At 40.1% G+C, this 20,007-nt stretch overlaps 1 protein-coding gene across 5 annotated transcripts in view; it reads right to left on the bottom strand.

Annotated features, from left to right (window-relative positions):
* spidr (scaffold protein involved in DNA repair) overlaps positions 1 to 20,007 on the bottom strand; it is a 119,477-nt gene that overhangs the window by 14,131 nt on the left and 85,339 nt on the right. For all 5 annotated transcript variants that reach the window (XM_015353745.2, XM_015353744.2, XM_015353742.2 and 2 more), the window contains 5 exons: positions 18,565 to 18,738; positions 7,394 to 7,481; positions 5,421 to 5,564; positions 2,767 to 2,826; positions 74 to 275 (listed from right to left, as the gene is read on the bottom strand). In XM_015353745.2, coding sequence (XP_015209231.2) covers positions 74 to 275; positions 2,767 to 2,826; positions 5,421 to 5,564; positions 7,394 to 7,481; positions 18,565 to 18,738 — 668 coding nt within the window. The remainder of the gene's footprint in view (positions 1 to 73; positions 276 to 2,766; positions 2,827 to 5,420; positions 5,565 to 7,393; positions 7,482 to 18,564; positions 18,739 to 20,007) is intronic.

The following is a 20,007-nucleotide window of genomic DNA, read 5'->3' as shown; positions in this document are numbered from 1 at the left end:
TCAAAAGTTTTAAGACTTTACCTGAGGCGGGAAGACGGACAATCTCTGTCAAAACTCTTCTGAACGTACTCACCGCATTCTTTCACAGCATCTTTAAAGGTGAGCGTGCAGGCAGTGTCACTGTTAAGCACTTGTACCAAAGCAGAGTCGAGCACGCAAGAGGTGGTCACACAGACCGGCACCGTTCTGCGACACCAAAGACCGTCTTCGACATCAGACTGCAGGCTGGCATCAGTCACGAACAGCCAGAAATCGCTCTGCTCTAGATCTGGGCTCTGTGAATTCATTCCACAGCACAGCTCAGTAACGCATTCACATGCATATACTGCATTAAACACCCCTTATACTTTGTCCGAATAATGAAATCACAAAATGCAGGCACCATGACAATCCAGTACATGTGGTAATACGTTATACTTTCTTCCTTCTCATTCAGAGCACTAATATACACAACAAATAAAAAATAGGTGACCTGGACCTTATGGAAAAGAATGAAGCTACTATTCCTTAACTATACAAAGGATATGATTTTATAGAAAAAGCATAAAATACCCAAAATGAGGAAACCCTAGCAAGCCACATGCCAAAGTACTAAGAGGTGCTCCATCACCGGAGCGACAGCAAATGATTTTCCACAGTTCCAAAAAGCAAAAATCTAAAAACTTCGTTTTTTAGCCGAAAGAGGAGACTCGGGCTAGATTTGAACGCGAAACAAGACACTTGAGCAACTCCTCCGGCTCTTGCTTTAGAAACGAAGGCCAGTCTCCGTGTCCCAGTGGCGCTCTGACAGCTGTGCACTCGCCCCTGGCCAGTGCCGCGGCGCAGGCTCGAGCAGGCTCAGGCCTCGGGGGCTCAGCCCGCCCGCCGGACGAGCACCTTTACTGCTTGAGCCTGAAACTCTTCCCCTCTCCTGACAGGATCTTGCATTTTTTGGCGGGGTGGGGTGGGGAGAGTAGAGAAGGCTGTAAAAACTAAATCAAGAGAAAAGGGGGCTGAAAGCAAAGCACATGGTCTGTAAAGACGGGGGCAGGAGATTTCTATCTGAGAGTGACTCCCAGTCAACAATGGATTTAACAACCCCTACCAGTACCAACTGGTGCAGGAACAATTCCTCTCATATTCTCAGCGTGTTGATGCCACTGTGTGTTGGAGTTTTGGTCTTATCAGCCTCCCCCCCCCTTCCTCTTTAAAGTTCCCCTCACATCTGTCTCTGTCACAGGCCCTCGTGTTCTGAAAGAAAAAGCTGCTGGCAATATCGCAAGCAGCCAGGCGGTCCGAGCACAAACACAGAGCGGAGATCAGAGTGACCACAGCTCTGCCTGCTTTCCACAGAGAGAAAGAGAGTGTTTTTTTTTTTTTTCCTTTTTAAAAAATCTATTAGGAATTAAGAATAGAACCAAAGACAAACAGCAGCAGGTTTTGGTTAGAATGGCATTTAAAAACATCCACACATATGGAAGAGATTTACTCGTTTCCTGATGTGACCAACATGATGTCCACGAAAAAAAAAAAGGCAGCAAATGTGCACAAACAAATAAAGGTTTACCGAAAAATGTGACAGACGATAAAGTGGTAAAAAGTTGAATTGCTGAAGAAAACAGATTTCTGCCTTCAGTCATATTTGACAATGGGAGTGAATGCTGGATTTAAACTTCAAAGAAAAATTAAGAATTTACTATTCCTAAATCATTCTAGCCTTCCAAGAACACCCGTAAAGCCTGCCTGTGATAATAACTGGTGGGGATAAAGTATCAACAGCTTGCACCCCCCTATGTAACATCACGCCTCCACCAAGGAGCCCAGCAAACTCGTTCACACACTTCCTTTCTTGTTTTGCAAAATAAGGGTAAATGTTGACTAGCCATCAGCTCCAGAATCCTCCCCAATGAACACCGCGTTCCAAAGAGATCACTTTCAATTTCTGTACAATTGTCAAGCTTTCAGAAACAACCCAAAAATTCAAAATAAAACAACAGGAATTTGGTGTCCAGGTCAGATACCTTAGCTGGAAATGGAAGATTCTAAATAAATTACATTTTTCAAGGTGCTACGCTCCCATGTTTTTTTACATACATATACTGTAGTTTGTGTGTTATTTACAAGTAATATATTATATTAAATGTTTCTTGTATAATATGTACAGTTTGTGCGCACACACGACTTTTCCAAGACTTACAGGCTAGTCACGATTGGCTATAAGACACAAATATTATCTCCTGTCCTGTTTTAATGGAAGTAATGTCTGGTCATTTCAGGAAATGGAAAAGTAGGGGAAGCAGTAAAAATCCTCTTGCAAACTTACTAATAATTTGTAACTCAGCCAAACGTTTCCAGAAATGTCCACACACTGCATCAACAGGACATTCTCCGTTTGCACCAACACAAGAATGAAATGAATGTTCTTTTCCATACAACCATTACCACTACACAGGAAGCATATGATTTCATACTTCAGATCCAACAACTCACAGACTGTCATATCATCTTTCATATATGCGTGAAGTTAAAAATATTTACATTTTTAATAAGAACTTAAAAGTTAAATTGCTTTCGTACAGCTCTCACAAAGGATAAAATAATTACTGGCAGGAATAACAATTCCTGATTTTAAAAAATAAATATTAAAACTCTCCTCACAATATGCATTCCACTGCTGGAAAGACCATGTCTTCAGGTTTTCCCACTCAGTTATCACGGTTCTTACTACCTGAAAGTGCCCTGTTTCTAACAGAAAAGCCTTCCTGGTACAAAATAAAAATGTCTTACCTGCAGTCTCTTGTATATTACAGTGGCAGAGAAAGTACATCTGTTGTTATCAGGGACACGCTAAAATTTGAAAAAAAAACAACAACATATTGTTACAATTAAATTCCCATTAACACAAATAACATTTCATGTTCCTGCAAATGTCCAAAGCACTTAATGTATTTTTAATATATTTACATACAGCTGGCCTCTAAAAGCTACAGTACATGCTATTGCAAGAACTACACCCCTGACAAAAAGCACAAAAATCTTATTCTTAGAAATCTTAGAAATTCAAAAGTATCTAGCTCAGAAAGATCATTCTTTTTCAGCACAAAACACTGAATTCTATGATCAAATCAGACGTAAGTACAATTTTATAATCCTGATTGTTCCTGGCCAATTTTATTTACCATCTTAACATGTAGAAATATCCAATTCCCAGTTTCAATTCACTTAGCCGAGCTTCTTTATTGTTCGCAAAGGGCTCTACATGTACAGGTAGAGGGAGTTTCTGAATTCCACAACTCAACTTTCTTTTTCATATACAGCCTTCTATTGCTTTCCAGTTTTGACACACTGAGGCTTTTTTTAAATTTGATGTTATGTGTTTTATATTACGCACACCTGTGTTGGGCATCACCGATTGTTTCTGAGTCACTAGGGAGAAAGATGATGTGCATCTCTAATCCAGCCAGCCACAAGAGCCATTTATCTTTTGACACACTGTGGGCTCTACTATGCGTTCAGGAAGAATCAGCGCCAGATCTGAAGCGTAATGCACCGCTTGCCGACGGCACCAGCAGCCTGCAGGTGCCCAGGAAGTTGCCGGAGCTGCTCTTCCAGTGAGACTCACGTCAACACTCAGAGAAGAAAAAGTAGCAGGTAGCAGGTGTCCCTGCAGCACACAAAAAAGCTGCGTCGTGCTGAGGGGCGTGGGGAGGGTTGGAGGGGTCGCCTCGGGGAGGTTTTTGAAAATGCTCTCCTTTCCCGTGTACTCTGAAGCCCTCTGGCCTCTCTGGGTGTGTCCGGGATGGCAAGCTATGCGTCCCCCACCCAGCTGCAAGTGGGCAGAAACTAATATTTTGTGAAGAACTGAACACCTTTGTCGATGAACCGGTGAAAGAGGTGCAATGTAATGCCTCCACAATCGGTGTCCTGCAGTCTGAACCAGTAGAGGGTGGCATGCAAGGTCTTATCCTAACACCACCGCCTAGAGCGCTCTGCCAGATGTATGCCACTGCTTGGGGAATCCCAGGCACAGCTGGCTGGCGAAGCGACAAAAGCTCCAACATGCTACATGTGGGCCACAGTGTTTAACATGGTTCAGAGGGAAAGCCGGAGCAGTGGCTCTCTGGCTAAGGATCTGTGCCTGTGACTGGAAGGTTGCCAGTTCAAATCCCGCAGCCGGCAGAGGAATCTTACTCCGTTGGGCCCCTGAGCAAGGCCCTTAACCCCAACTGCTCCAGGGGCGCCGTACAATGGCAGACCCTGCGCTCTGACCCCAAGCTTCTCTCCCTGTCTGTGTGTCTGTGTCTCCATGGAGAAAAGCTGGGGTATGCGAAAAGACGAATTCCTAATGCAATAAATTGTATAGGGCTAATAAAGAAACATTATCATTATTATTACTGGTTGAACTGGTTGAACCACTCAGGAGCCCCCCCCCCCCAGCTCGTAGCAAGGAAACCAGTAGCGCCGGCAAGGAGGGTGGATTTAAACCACCGGACTCCTCCGTCCTTAATGAAATCCACCTCCCGGTTTTTATAATGTACAGGTATACACCTGAACTACAAATAACACTTCTAGCACTGCTGGTCAGACTTGAGAGTGAGCCTGTTTAGAGTGGACATGGTGAAGCATGAGCATTCAGAATAAAAAGCACAAGTGAAAATCTCTAAGTGGCCAGGAAGAATCTCAGTGGGCTCAAGTCACATTAGAAAATACTCAAAAGAGCATCACTTTTCGCGATGGTGTCTGTTGTCCACAACGTGTGGTGTTTTGACGTTCTTTTCATGAGCATAAGAATTGGTAAAGAAATGAAAAGTACGCCATCTTCCCTGTTTAATTAATTTAGTTTCTAGCACCTTTTTTAAAATGCATTTTGAAGAACTCTTATGAATCTGCTTCTGCTACAGGGTTTGACAGTTTTGTTTAAAGTACCCAAAACTCTTTCTGTAAAGTGTCTACATTCTGTCTAGGATACACTTTAAGTCAAATTCTGTTTGAAATACAGCTATTTCTTTTACTACCATTGTCAGCTCGTTCAAGAATTTGGGATTCCTTAATCACTCTTCTCAGAGGTACTGTAAGGTGATTGGGTACCTTTAAACCCTGAATATAACAGCTTTTTATTAAGAAATTATTTTTCCAATAGTTTTTAATATTTGAACTGTTATATGCAAAAACTGTTTTTGTTACTAAGCTTGCTTATTTCCTTGTTTATTTTGTTTCAGTTGCTTATTTCCCTTTATTTGAATTACAAACTGTGTGCATTACATATTTAAGTGTGTTGGTTTACTTTACTCTTATTAATATCTAGTTAATTAGTTAATAGTGGTAGATCAAAACATGTTCAGAAATTTCAGTAATTCAGTAATTTTTTCTTGCAATATTAAATACTTGGAATTTGTGTGTGCTCTGCAGGTGGAACATCTGTAGGCCTGGGGGCGGATTACCTGCAGAATCTCACAGAGAGTGTGCACTACTGGAGGCAGGTACAATCCAGGCACAGCCTCCTCCTGCATCACCTCCACAGCGCCCTCCTCTCTCCAGCCCGAAAGCACATAACAGAAACTGGGGGAAGGGAGATTTCTAGTGTCCTGCAAGATACAGTACGTCCGTGTCAAGACGCTTCCACATCTCTACAAGAACAAATTCTGTAGCGTTGCTGTTCACGGTAACACTAAGCTTGCTTCAGCATTTTAAGAAAAGTCAAACATTAACTAGGTAAAACACTAGGTAAGTTCCTTTTCTTTTCAACCCAGTAGAATATGTATAAACATCAGAGTTGTTCCGATACTGGCATAGCTATTACTTCAGATCAGAAAATAGCATACATCAACAATAAAATTAAGAGATTGCAAGTGTTTGAGAAGCAAGATATTTTTCGCCTAGTTCCAAAATATTTACCACCCACTTCATTGTATGCCAAGATGGAAGATTAATATTGGACCTTTTTGGATTTCAGATGACTGTAGATGACAATAACAGTCATATTAATAACAATTAAAAAGAGAGAGGATCAACTGTGAAATGGTATGCTAGGACTGGAGATGAGTGACAAAATATTTTTTCCAAATTTTCTATTGATTTAATATATAAAAATTCTAGAAAGACACTTCATAGACCTTAATTTGAACTAATTACTCCATTCTACAAGACAACCACCAAAACTGTACAGAAAATTCCAAATGTGGCTTTGCCTTTATATATATAACTATCTATATAGGAACAAGTAATATGTTTATTCCATGGAGAAAACAAAAAGAAAACACAACGTTTCGGCTATGGAGCCTTCTTGGAGAACGCTGACGCAGCCACCCACCTGAACTAAGTACATATACTGTATGTACAATTTTACAATTTAAATTATATATAATAACATTGTGTTTTCCTTTCTTATTGCTACCTCATTGTTTAGAATATATAAACGGCGTACCAACAGAAACACCTAAGTCTTTTTGACAACTGACCTCTTCATGCTCAGTGTTTCCCATTTTGTATCTATACTGTAGGTCATATTTTTGTTATGTTTTTGCAACCTGAATGTAATACTTTGCACTATGTTATACTTCATCTGCCAGGTGTTTTACCCTGTTTCGAAGTTTATTGCATTGGCATTTTTTTTGCCGCTTTTACAGTGTTTGCTAATTCTCCTCTTTTGGCATTGTCTGCAAACATGACTGGACTTCCCTCGATATTAGAATATACATCACTGAAATAAATTAAGAAGAGCAGCAGTCCTAGTACAGATGCCAGCAATACTCTACTAATTACATCACTGACATAATTAAAAGGTCAGTGGTCCTAGTAAAGATCCCTGCGGTACTCCACTAACTACATCATTGATATAATTAAGGTGTTATGCTAATGCAGAACCCTGCGGTATTCCATTAATTACATCACGCCACTTGAGTATTTACATCCTATCTGTATTCAATGTATTCAATACATTATACAGTTCTCATTTCAAACACGCATTACCTCAAATGTCTACAACCTGTAATTTGAGTAAGAAGAGGAAAAAGAAATTCATTGTCAGCTATTATTGTTATTGAAATTTACAGACATGTCAACGGTGTTACATCATAGAATAACACAGCATAAATTGTAAAGATATTCCTGACAAACATTTACCAAGACCAATATATTGAAAATATTCAAAGCACACAATATTAGCGAAAAAGAAAAGGACTGTCATACTTTGCATGATTCATTTGCAAAATCTAAAACAAAGTGGCATTCATATGGAAAAGCTCTTTTTCAGTTCATAACTGATGAACCAATACCCTTTTGTTCTTAAATTCTGTAATTTTAAAATCTTTATAATCTGTATATAGATCTACCAGGCCTTTGGTTGCTAAAATGAGAAAATGAACACATTATTAAGTCTTAAAGAGCTTAGAGGATAACAAAACCAAAACAGTACCTCTTGACTATCTTGGCTTTTTCCATGCACTTTCAGAGGTACCACTGGAGGCCACAGACTGTCAGTCAGATTAAAAAGCCATGTCGACCTGTAAATAAGAGAACACACCTTTAACAGTCATTGTCACTCATGCAGGGATTCAGAAAGTTCCAGTCTAGCTTCTTGTGAATCAATACTCATGTACTGTATCTGTTCAGACAGCACTCTGTCGCACCCTTGAATAAACCTGTAAATGTTAATATTAAGGCGGGCATGCTGAGGCATGTTGACTATGCACATAACACAGCTTTTCATACAGGTTGCAAACTCATGCCTACAGTGGAGCACAAGTCTGAACGCCCATTACAAACAATAAGAAATGGCAATAATGGTGGCAAATAGTTGTGATTCACAATAGGTATCAACTTTGATTGGCGACAAATCAACTAACATTTGAGTACATAAAGAGCTCATCATAGATCTTTGCTTCTTTGTTAAAGGCCTCTTTCAATGTAGGGTGTGAAAAAGGGATTAGCTTTTGAAAAACCTTTTTTTACCTTTTATAAAAATGTTATTGTGTAAAAAGGTTTATAGAAATTGAAATAATTTATATATATACTCAGCTCATGCACTCCGCAACAAAGTCTAATCTCCTAACTGCTATGTTTTTTTATATAGAAACACCAGGATGATAATAATTAATAATAATTAATTGCTTACACTCACAGTATATAGCACTTTTCTGGACACTCCACTCAAAGCACTTTACAGGTAATGGGGACTAGGATGCCATGATTGGTAAGGGCCAATGGGAAATTTGGCCAGGATGCCGGGACCCCTTCTCTTTTCAAGAAACACCCTGGGATTTTTAATGACCACAGAGAGTCAGGACCTCAGTTTTACGTCTCATCCGAAGGACGGCGCCTTTTTTCACAGTATAGTGTCCCAGTCACTATACTGGGGCATTAGGACCCACACAGACCGCAGGGTGAGCGCCCCCTGCTGCCCCCACTAACACCTCTTCCAGCAGCAGCCTTCGTTTTTCCCAGGAGGTCTCCCATCCAGGTAGTGACCAGGCACCTGCTGAGCTGCAATGGGCTGCCAGTTGTGAGTTGCAGGGTGATATGGCTGCTGATGCACGGAAGCCAACAGCCACACTACACAGTGAAAAACATTTCCTCCTGCTGAATTACAAGAGAACTTTAGGCAGTCAGATTGTGCAAGCCCAGAGTGGATATGCTGTGGATTCAGACATATCTGTATTAACACCCCAACTCTTACAAACTCTACCTTTGGCCCTTAATGACCAAGTAATCAGGTCCTTGGTTTAACATCACATCAGAAGGTTTGCACCTCCTACATACTAAAGTGACCCCTGTCATCTTCCTGGGGCATTGGTCTGGAAATTATGACCCAGACGGAAGAGCGCCACCTGCTGGGGCACAACCACCACTTCACTAACAAGCTGGTTTTTGCTGAGATTCTCCCCAACCACTGCGGACCACAACCAGCACTGTACAGTTTCTCTCAGGACGAGATCAGGGTATGAATTCTAGGAATCCTGCAATCACAGTAAACTTGTATAAAACTAAAACAGAACAGCCACTCACAGCTTGAAGGTATTAAATAAAATGTGAATGACATCAGTCAACACTAGGTCCAATAGAGGTCATAAAAAGGAAACGCCTGCTTTGGCGATACTTGAAACAGTTCTCTGGAGTTTTATGAAGCCGCCCCCAATATGCAAAGAACAGCAATTCAATGTGATAAAATAGACTGATCTGGTACAAAGGGCATGAGCAAATCAATCTACATCAATGACACTATGTTTCACAGATAAGATGTACTGTACTTATCCATTTTCTTTGTCATGGTTAAACAACTCATGAACAATGACCACAATATCTATCAATGATTTGCCAGTGGCTAATCAGAGACAAATCAGATTCACATGAAACTGCAACTTTTCTAAACGTTTGGCTGAAAACAGTTACATATTAACCATGTTTACTTTATAGAACTATGAAATCTCAGGTATTTAAGGTTATTAAACGCTCTTAGGACGTTTAGCCTGAGTAAAGGCTTATTCTTGATTATTTTTGAGCTTCCTGTCCCAGATCATTTTCTAATACACATTAATCAGAGGCCTGTCTGTGCTTCTAAACTGGAGCAAAGTAATGTCAAAAAGGTGTTAGTTATCATAAGAAGCATTCCTACAATACACGCATAATACTGTAGGTACATGAGTACCTATTTTTAGAAAAAATCAATACAAGCTTTAAAGGGTTAAATGAAACTTTCTAAAGAAGAAATATAGGTGATGACCTATCCCCAAGCAAAAGTCTGAGCTTTGCATTTTTCATTTGGGCTGTACTATCTATAACTCACTGTTATCTTCTGCCTTCTGCTTGAACTAGCAGTTTAATTTCAGTACATCCTGTAGGTTTTGTATGTCAATGTAAAGTAATAATGGTTTATAAAATTACTCCTGAAGCAGTGTGCTTTTGTATTATATTGTTGAATTGAAGGATTGCATGGTGGTGCAGTAATTAGCGTTTCTGCACTGGGTTCAGTTCCAGAGCTAAGATGCTGTCTGTGTGGAGTTTGTATGTTCTTTCCCATGTTCATGCAGGTTTCCTCTGGGTGTTCTGGTTTCCTCCCACAGTCCAACAGACATACTGGTACTGTAGGTTAACTGATTTCTGGGAAAACTGGCCCTAGGTGTAAGTGCGTGCATGTCTTTTTGGGTGTGTGTGTGTGTGCCCTGCCAGGGACTGGCATCTCATCCAGGGTGTATCCTGACTTCCACCCACTGGTCGCCGGGACCGGCTTTGGCTCCACCGTGACCCTGTTTGGGCTAAAAAGGATACGAAAAGGAGGGATGTTGTAATTATTTTGGCTCTAGAACGGCTCCATTTCACGAAGATCTTCCACTCCGAGGAAGAATAACACCCTGACGAGCCTTTTCACAAGTCCACCCTGTCACAACCCTTCTCCGTTCACCAATCCCCCAGTCTGGAATTCACCTGTATTTCAAGATTTCAACACGTGCCTTTCAAGGAGAAAGGACCGATTGAAAGATGCATTGATTCCTTTTTAAATATAAGAACTTGAGTTAAAAAAAAGAACAGTCCACATTTGTGTAAGGAGTGGCAATATTAAAAAGGGGAGCATATAGTACATACAGTACGTTTCTTTTTTGTTGCTTGTTAAAAACAGATGTCTGCTGGTGAATTACTGCATGAATGGCAATCAACCTTAACATGCTTTTCTAAATATAGGCAATGTTTAAATTACGGAACAGCCAACACTTGGGACAGACAATGCAATCCATCTGTATTTTGTCCCTGTCACATGCTGAGAAAGGTGTGCGTTTGAAATAGTTTAGGTCAGGTGATGATAGCCAAAGATTCCTCAAACACTAACTCAGTTTTTAGTTCTTTCCTGAAATACAGACCAAACACAAATAGATCTGTCATGTTATTTCAAAAGGGGTGAATGTGTCCTGTATGGAGCCTGTATGCACTCCCTGGGATCACCATGATTTTTTTCCCAGGTGCTCTACTTTCTTATGGCACAGAAGACAAGCTGGCAGGCTTATTTCTGGTCTCTAAAATGTTTCTGTGCTTCTGTGTGTGCATTTGTGGTAGGTCGCTGTAAAGTAAACTGTCCCTTAGTTCAGCCTTATCATAGAAATTAAATCTGACTGAAGACACTGATTGCTCTGTGCTCAGCACGTATGTTTCGATTGTATCTCTTTAATGCAGTCGGAGGTGTAGGGCACTACAAATACATGTGAATATGTTTCTGAAATCAATTCTATAAGTAATTAAAACTCCAGAAAATAGTTACAAAACGAATTTAAACACAACAAAATCACAAGTGACACATATGGACTAAAAGCCACTCAATAATTGTGGAGGATTGTAGCTTATCTCTTATAGCCGAAGTGACTTGGTTATTATGACCATTGTTTTCCCTCTTCTGTTTACTTACATAACCAACAGAAGGTTATTCGCATTTGTACGAGATGTGCCCCGGCTTTCATCTCTGAGACAAGGATTACAGAAGGGTCGGTGCCACACTTAATTAAAATTTATGTCGAAAATGGACATACAGATTTATCAAACTATAATCTAGCCTACATTTTTAAAAAGGGGAAAAAAACTTGGCAAAAGCATCTGTAATGTGACAGCATATCATGGGTGTAAATGTTAAGCTTGCATGCCTGCCTCAAGACGTTTTAATCTATAAATGAGCAATAAAAAAATTAAAAAGTTGGGTGTTTGCATCCCAGATGAGTGGTTTTACTTACAAAAATGACCAAATAAGTGCTGCTAATTTATTTTTACAGTTAACCACCTTGTGGCTAACCAGTAAGATGTTTTACATAAAACAGCTGTTTTCTGTTACACGTGGATGTCTCATGATTCCCAAGGACTGGATGAACTGTTTGGTGCGACAATATCATAGGGCCTACTCAAATGACTGCAAATCAGCTTTCTTCCAAGAATGTGTTCCCTGGTAATGTCCAAGAGACTAGCTGACACAGATGCACTGCTCTTAATGCTCTGTCATCTCATTGCTGAGAACAAAAGCAGATGAAGTGTAGTCCTAGGCTGACTGAAATGGCATGGAGGAGTTTTATTACTGTATGTGCTCATGACGATTTATGAGCTACAGGCATCAGAAACATTCCTCTCCGAGCTGCTGATGGGACCACACTACACGCAGACAGGACAAAATAACAAAGGCAGACAGAGCACCCACACAATGTCCTCAATCACCCATCGCCAATCAACAGAGAGGCGATCAATCAGCTGTCCCAAGTCTAAATCAATTTAATGTTTGCCTAGTTCAATGATCACTTTACCCTGATAGAAACCAAAAATGCAATCAGCCTTCTTTGAAGCGACAGTGGTTCTGAACTTCTAAACTTCGTCAGCAGAGATATGCAAAGTGGATCGCTCTTGCTTACCCAAGCTTTCTCAGTTAATGTGGAGCTAGGGAAGCCTACTCCAGGACCACAAGGATGTATCTACCATACTTCTGTGTACTGTAAGTAGAAAGGAAATGAAGTTTGTGACAACCACAAAGTGTCTTCCTGCTGTTAGTCACTAGTAAAGACCCTGTGTACTGTGTAATTTCTGAAGCTCCAGGTCCACAGTGTGAGCCACTGCAGCTTCAGGAAAATCGGGCGAACCATCAATACAGTGTTTTCAGCTCATAGGAAAAGCTACAAACAAGACGAGGCAATTCAGCCCCTCTACCTTGTTGAGGAGTTAAAAGCTAAATAACCCAAGGAAATCACTGAAACGTTTTTTTTAGACATCATGGCTTGGCAGCTCACGCCACGTTCCCACAATCTTTTGGGTCAGAAAGTGCCTCCTGCTCTCAGTTTTAAATGCACCTCCGCGAGGTTCCCACTTGTGTCCCCTGGTCTGCAGGTCGTGCTGATTCTGAAGAGGTCTGCTGGAGGAAATTGAATACTTCCATCGGGCTCCCCTCCTCTTTTCTGTTTAAGACTAAAAATTGTGGGGTTCCTGCAGCCCGTCAGTGTAGGAAACACAGTAACCTTCAGCCACAGAGTGTACAGTCCAGGCACTGATTTCAGAACAGCACTCTCTTCTATAACGCGGTGACCAAAACTTTATACAGTATGCCAAAGGAGGCCACACTAGTGTGTTATACAACTTTGACACAACACCCCTTGATTAAAACCTATACTTTGAACAATTATGTAATTATGTGAAGCCTCCTCTATCCCAGTGTTTCCCATTCTGTATTTAGTTTACATTTTGCAATCTGCATGCAAAACCTTATACCTGTCTCCATTAAACACCATTTGTCAGGGGTGTGCACAGTCTCCATATTTAAGAATTTCATTTACTGCTTCTACAGTGTTGGCAGATCTACAAATGTTACTGATTTTATAACTATACCAGAATCTAGATCACTGATAGACTGTAAATTAGGAAGAGCAGTGGTCCTAGTTATCCTACAGATGCTTGTGATTCTCCACTAATGACATAACTGCAGGTTGTCAACTACAGGAGAAATGTCAAGAGCAAACCTGTGACCTCTGCTCTACTACAGCCTTGGCTGTAGGTGTGTGGAACACAACCTGGACAGCATACCGTCTATCAAAAGGCACATATAGACCGAAAAAGATGCACACTCACACCAGGCCAATTTACACACAAGCCATTTAAGTATGTGTTTGGACTGCGGGAGGAAACTGCAGCATCCAGAGGAAACACACATGAACACAGGGATAACATACAAACTCCAAATAGATGGCACACCAGGAATTGAACCCAGGACCCCAACAATGCAGCAATGTGAACCACTGCAGCACCATGCCATCTCTAAGTTAAGTATAAGGTTAAATAACAAAAATAACAATAAGACAATGCAAGGCTCCAAAAGGTAGTAGTTAATTAATAATACAGAAAGTCTGACAGAAGATGAGGAGCAGAGAGGGGGTGATATGGGACTGAAGGCAGAAGCATATTGTTGAAGATGAAGACAGGAAAGATACTTTGGTCAGTAAAGCAGTGGTATGTGGTCTGTATTTTCCCAAACAGCAACAGAAAGTGCAGATTTCTGTGGTTTTCAGCTAATCTCGACTAAAGAGCATCAACATCTGAAAAAGAAAGTTTGCTTTGTATGTTGCAGGCACTGACTACAACTGCATTCATTTTTGAAAAGGTTAAAATAAAAGTAAGAAGAATTAAAATGGTTCCCAGTCATCAGCATGTTGTATTATTAAAAGCTGGTCGGTTCATGTTGATAATAAATAATAATATTTATTATTATAATAATAATAATTGTACTTTATTACTTACCATTTTATAATATTTGTAATACTTCAGATGCCACTTTAAGAAAAACTTTGAGAATGTACTTTATATCTATGTGTTGTTTCAGTAGTTTCTAGATCTAAGGTGGATAGCCACTACGTTTCCCTTTAACAACAAAACATTTTAAAAATGCATTCACTGAACGGAAATGAAAAAAAAAACATGAGACCCTCAAGGGTTTCAGGCAAGATCATAAAATGTAAATCTTGAGATTTAAATTCATGTTGCATTTTTAAATTAGCACAAAGCAAAAAAAAAACTAACACAGGAACTGTGTAAGTCTCCCCGGATATCAGAAAGGGCAAATACAGAACTTGTTAGAACAAGAAAAGGCTCCGGTGAGGTTATGAATTGCTGACTATGCATATGGTTAATTTGCAAAAACCTTCAGTTGTAATACATAGAACTGGGTTACTTCCTATGTAGTAAGCTTTATAACCCCCCTTTTTTTGCTTCTTATTGACACACGGGCTTTTTAACTGCATTATGATTTATAATATACAGACTTTGAATTTTAAAGATAACTTTCACTGAAATCAACTAAGTGTGCTACAGTATATTCTAAAAGCTACAGCAACTGTAATAGTACATAGAACATACTTTTAGAATTCAGTTAATTCAGAGTGGCATACTTTAGAAAGGTGCTCAAATACATTTGAAGCCTGTGCTGCGACCTGTGCTCGGATTTTCCTCATTAAAATGTTCTGCAGTCTAAATGACTACACAGCACTGGGGGTGGGCCAGTGGGCCAGGGGGTCAGCGCAACCCAGCATCACTGCATTTCAATGGTGCTGATCTTCCTCCTGTCCTGCAAGGGCGTTAACACCGAGCAGTGGCAGGGTTACTGTGTTTTTGTTGTGCATTCTTCAGAAATATATTCGACTTTGGCTTCCAAAAGATGACAACGGCAGGCAGTTTAAAATAAATGCGTTGGTAGCCATCTGCAAGCCGTGCATTTCTGTTTTATTATCAAAACACAGCTTGTGGAGTGATTGACGTATAGATGGGTAATGCATGCCTCACTAGTGAAACGTGCAGAGAATTTGCTAGTTATTTGCTAGTTACAAATAGTAATACTGTAGGTACTTTGCTAGCCTTCACGTACGGACTTTTCACCACATGCTCATGAGAGCCAGTATGGCTATTCTCAGTAATAACTAACACAAGGTTTACAGGACTCCTAAACTAAAGCGGTGCTCAGTTTTGGACATTTGGCGTTTCTGCATCTTTTGAGGTCCTCCTCTGTAAACTGGACCTTTTTGCTCTCTTGCTCTGAAGATGTGGCAGCTGCTGCCAATATTCTTGGCATGAAGGCGTTGTTTTCAAGGATGCAGTGTATTTCTGGAGCTCCAGGTCCATAGTCTTTCTTACTGCAGTTCCCTCCTGCTCTTCATACAAACACATTGGCCAGCCTGAAGTGGGTTAATACTTTTTGCTAAATTGCCAAGCATCCCACCTAACAACAGTACTTGCATCTTTTTAACTAATAGGGTCATGCAATAATATAAAAAAACTCCAAAAAAGGTTTGAAATTTACCTTCCATCACAACTAAGCAATTGAAATGATTGGCAATTAGCGATCTGCCTTCCATTAAGTAATTAAGAGTAATAGACCTGAGCCAAACTAAAACAAAATGTTCCCCTTTTTGAAAAGAACAGAATTATGAAGTGACCAGGGGTGAATTTTTGTAGTTTAAATTAAAAGCAGGCATGCTGGCAGCATATGTACAGTGACTTCACATTTGCTTCAGCAAATCCATGCCAATCCGTCAGCTACACTGCTTCCACGATCTATCGCCAGGTGGAAGAAACTGTAATTCGATGACACTGAAGGCATAAGCCGCTGGACTAACTGGTTGTGCTTGTTTTCGCTTTCCTGACCCTTACCTGGACGTAGCGCCAGAGGCGGAGGAGGGGTGGGCTGCTGTCCAGACAAACCCCTCCCCAGCCCTGAGCCTACTGTACGGCCACCCCTCTCTCTGTGCTTTTCGCTTCTCACCATTTCTGCTTTATTGAATAATAATAATTACTGCAACAATACTGAAAGCAAAAATGTACTACCATACGCAAGGGAAGACACTTCTGCTGTCACACAAATGCAAGACAAGTCTTTGAATTATATTCACAATGAGCCGAAATGTGTGCTTTACAGTTTTCTTACAGACGCAAGCTCTCAGTGACATGGGTTTCCGATGGGTTTGAAAATTAAAATTAGAACAGTGCCCAGTCTCCGGATGATATGGCACTGTTCATTATGAAACCTAATAACACCTCTGACATTGAACCAAATCCAGAATAACTGCTGTGACAACCCCACATGAGCACCAGTTATGGCTATATACTGTAGTTATTTCCAATCCAAATAAGGTGGGTAAAATACCGTTACCCTAATGTATAATCTGTAAAAATAAAATAGTTCAAATAGTTGAAATATTTAAAAAAGAAGAATGTAAATGGCATACTGTTTTAGTAGAAAAAAATGTATCATTGTCTTTTATAGTTAATATGTACTATTCGTTTTTGACAAGTAAAGGATACCAGTAACAGCCAAATAGCTGAAATCATGGCATGTCTTTTAATTAAAAAATGAATTAGAGCTGGTAATGATTTGTCTGCCCTGCCCCTGCAACCCTGAATTGTCACTGGTTAATCAGCTGGGATTGAAGACTAGATCCAACACATAAGGGGGTGGGGTGTGTATCCCCTCCACAGCCAAACAAGCTCTCACTGCTCTCGCTGGCAACGCCTCAAGCCTGTGGCCACCCGGGTCACTGCGGCACAGCAGGCAGAGGACTCCCCGGCCAGCTCTAGAAATCAGCCCCATACCTTTCCTATTCAACTAAAGCACGAAACGGAGAAGCGACCCTCCGACGACACAAGTTTTGCAAGCCTGTGCATGTTATTTCTCAGGCTTAGGGGTAGAGAGACCGGCCCTGGAGTGCACTCACTCTAAGAAACGCTTTGTTTCCAACGGCACAAGATGGTTTTGGGACACTATCGGAAATTTCACTCAGTGATACTCTGTTGATTCCTGATGTAATTCTCAGGTTACTGGAAGACTAGGTTTCAAGGGAGAATAAGACTGTATTGTAAACACTAGTAGCCACTTTAACATCTTTATCTGTTCTGTTTATAATATTTGCAATTATATTAGATGCATATACAGGGATATTTGAAATATAATATTAGATACAGTACATATACTAATTACAAATGTTTTAAAAATCTTGTAACCTGTACAAATCCCAACGTTTCACAACTGCAAAACTATCGGAGTTCTTGTCTTAACCTGGAACAGCCCTGTAGCAATTTTTTTAAATAAGAACCTTAGGAATCTAATCCAATGGAAATCAAAATGATTTTCCAACTAAACACTTCACCACTGTCTGATCCAAATGGTCTCACTTCCAAAAAACAGTAACTTAAGATTTAATTAAAGATAAACAGCTCTCTAGGCTCTTAAAAACTTGTTAACAATTTGATGCCTAATGCAGTGATAAGGTACATTCTTTAAAACAGACAACAACAAAAATGAAAACATGTCTCAGACCAAATACTGAAAAATGTGATGAAAGTGCTTCTTAATCTTTGATTCTTCCTCATTATTAACCTACAGATGTGGCTGCTTGTGAAGATGATGAAATCATAAAAGAAATCAGATACCTAATATTATTTTAATACTTTAAGAAACAGCAAAAATACCAGATTATCCCAGAGCTAAACAGGCCTTAAATATTCAGCACCAGTAAATTTGGATACAGTTCAGTTAAATCCATGTAGAGATTAGGGAGCGCCTAATACAGGGTTTGTAAAATTTGGAATCCAAAAAACAGCCAAAGGGGTATCCAAAGTTTCTTTTTATAGTATAAAAGATTGAATTTCACAAAAGACTTAAGAAATAAACATTACAAAAAATAAAGTGGATTTCAGTTCACCTAGATCACAAATATTGTTGTATCCACACTTTTTTTTACTGTAAGGTAGGCATACTTGTAATTTTACAGCCTATATTTGACATAATGTGTAACTCAGCATATGAGATTTATTTTGTACCCATTTTGTGTTATACCACCCTGTGCTGATCTGTGTCATTTACTCGTTCTTACTTTGCATTCTTTGTAAATACACAGGAGTAAATGTGTGTAGCCTTGGACATCAGCCAAATAAAAAAAAAGGCAATAAGAGAGGAAAGAAATTAGAAAGCGAAGAAAAAACACTGAATAAAGCTGGAAGGGGAACCAAGCTTGAAGAACAATCAGCAGCCGACACCGTTTCTGTTTTGTCTTCCTTATTTTTAATGCTGGATGAGCGTGTTTTCTGGTCCGTTACCTGCCCCGGGTCATCCTCTGCACCACCTTCACGCCCCTCAGGACGCAGGACCTGCCCTCCCACTCGCGGCCGCGGTCCCCGTCCCGGTCCCGAAGGCCTCGCCCCGGGGAGCGGAGGGGGCTCAGCTGCACCTCGCTGAAGGTCCCGTAGCTGTCCTGGACCAGGAGGCACAGCCTGCGGGGGAAGAGAGCAGACGCAGGGGTCGGCAGGTGGAGCCAGCGAAACCGATGACGAAGGCGCCTCCCCTCAGGCGATTCATTTTTATTTACGCTTAACAAAAGGACAAACATTACAATACAAACAAGAGTACATATAACAATTCCAAACAAAAATATCGTCAGGGGTACATACTGCTACATCAATTCCAGTTATGAAAAAAGATTAAACAAATTAAATAAAAATAATGTCAGCACCGCTTTCATATTTTTGCATTTCGAAATAGTCTGCAAATACCCCTTTACTTCCATTTTAAAATGCTCAAATACAGGGTACCTCCCAGACCACTTCATTTTATGTATGTGATAATGTGCCAATATAATAATTAAATTTATTACAAAATACATTTTTATATTGTTTTCACTGGGGCTGAAACTTAACATAATATCTTTTTCAACAAAACAAATATCAATATTCGTCTCTTCTTTTATATAATTCTGCAACTTAGTCCAGAACATTTTTACCCTGGGACATAACCAAAACAAATGCTGAATAGTTTCAGGGCTATTGTCACAAAAAACACATTTGTCATCTATATTAATTTTAAATCGTTGGGTAACAAGAGTTTTAACTGGGTAAATTCGATGAATTATTTTGTATGAAACCTCCTTAATTTTATTGGCTATTCAATATTTATTGGGCATCATCCAAATTTGTCTCCAATCAATGCGCTTTCCAAATGGACAGGACGTTCGCGTGCGGTTTCCAGGTCGTCCGTCTTAGAGGTGGTCCGCAGCGGGGACGCTGCTGATGGCTGCCTCTCAGTCGAGCCCCCTGACCGCCCGTGATCGACAAACGACAAGAGTTAACTGGGCAGCGATATTTGTTCCTGACATTAGGCACGCTTTTATCTGCGCCAGCCTATTCTTTGAAAATACTTCTGCACTACACAATGGCGGCAGGAAACAGACTCCAAGGGAAATATAATAATGCGTACTTTCAAAGACTGTTTACAGATAAACAATTTTAGTGTCAGGTAAGGAGAACAAGGAGGGAAATTCTTCCAATACCAAGAATTGCTCAAATTCTGCAAACCTTTTCAAACTTTGATTTTAGAAATATGAAATGATGGCATAATTAGTCTAAAGTGTTTTCACAACCCAGCGTGAAATTCCAATTCACCCCTAAATGGTGCTTCATGTCAAAACTCTGGTTAATTATTTTGAACACTAAATATTTAATCAAAAATGTTGTAGTGATTTTCTTTTTGTGTTATAACACTGGCAA

This window comes from Lepisosteus oculatus, chromosome 6, assembly GCF_040954835.1.
Source record: "Lepisosteus oculatus isolate fLepOcu1 chromosome 6, fLepOcu1.hap2, whole genome shotgun sequence".
Taxonomy (NCBI): domain Eukaryota; kingdom Metazoa; phylum Chordata; class Actinopteri; order Semionotiformes; family Lepisosteidae; genus Lepisosteus; species Lepisosteus oculatus.
This window is presented reverse-complemented; position numbering and strand designations above follow the sequence as displayed.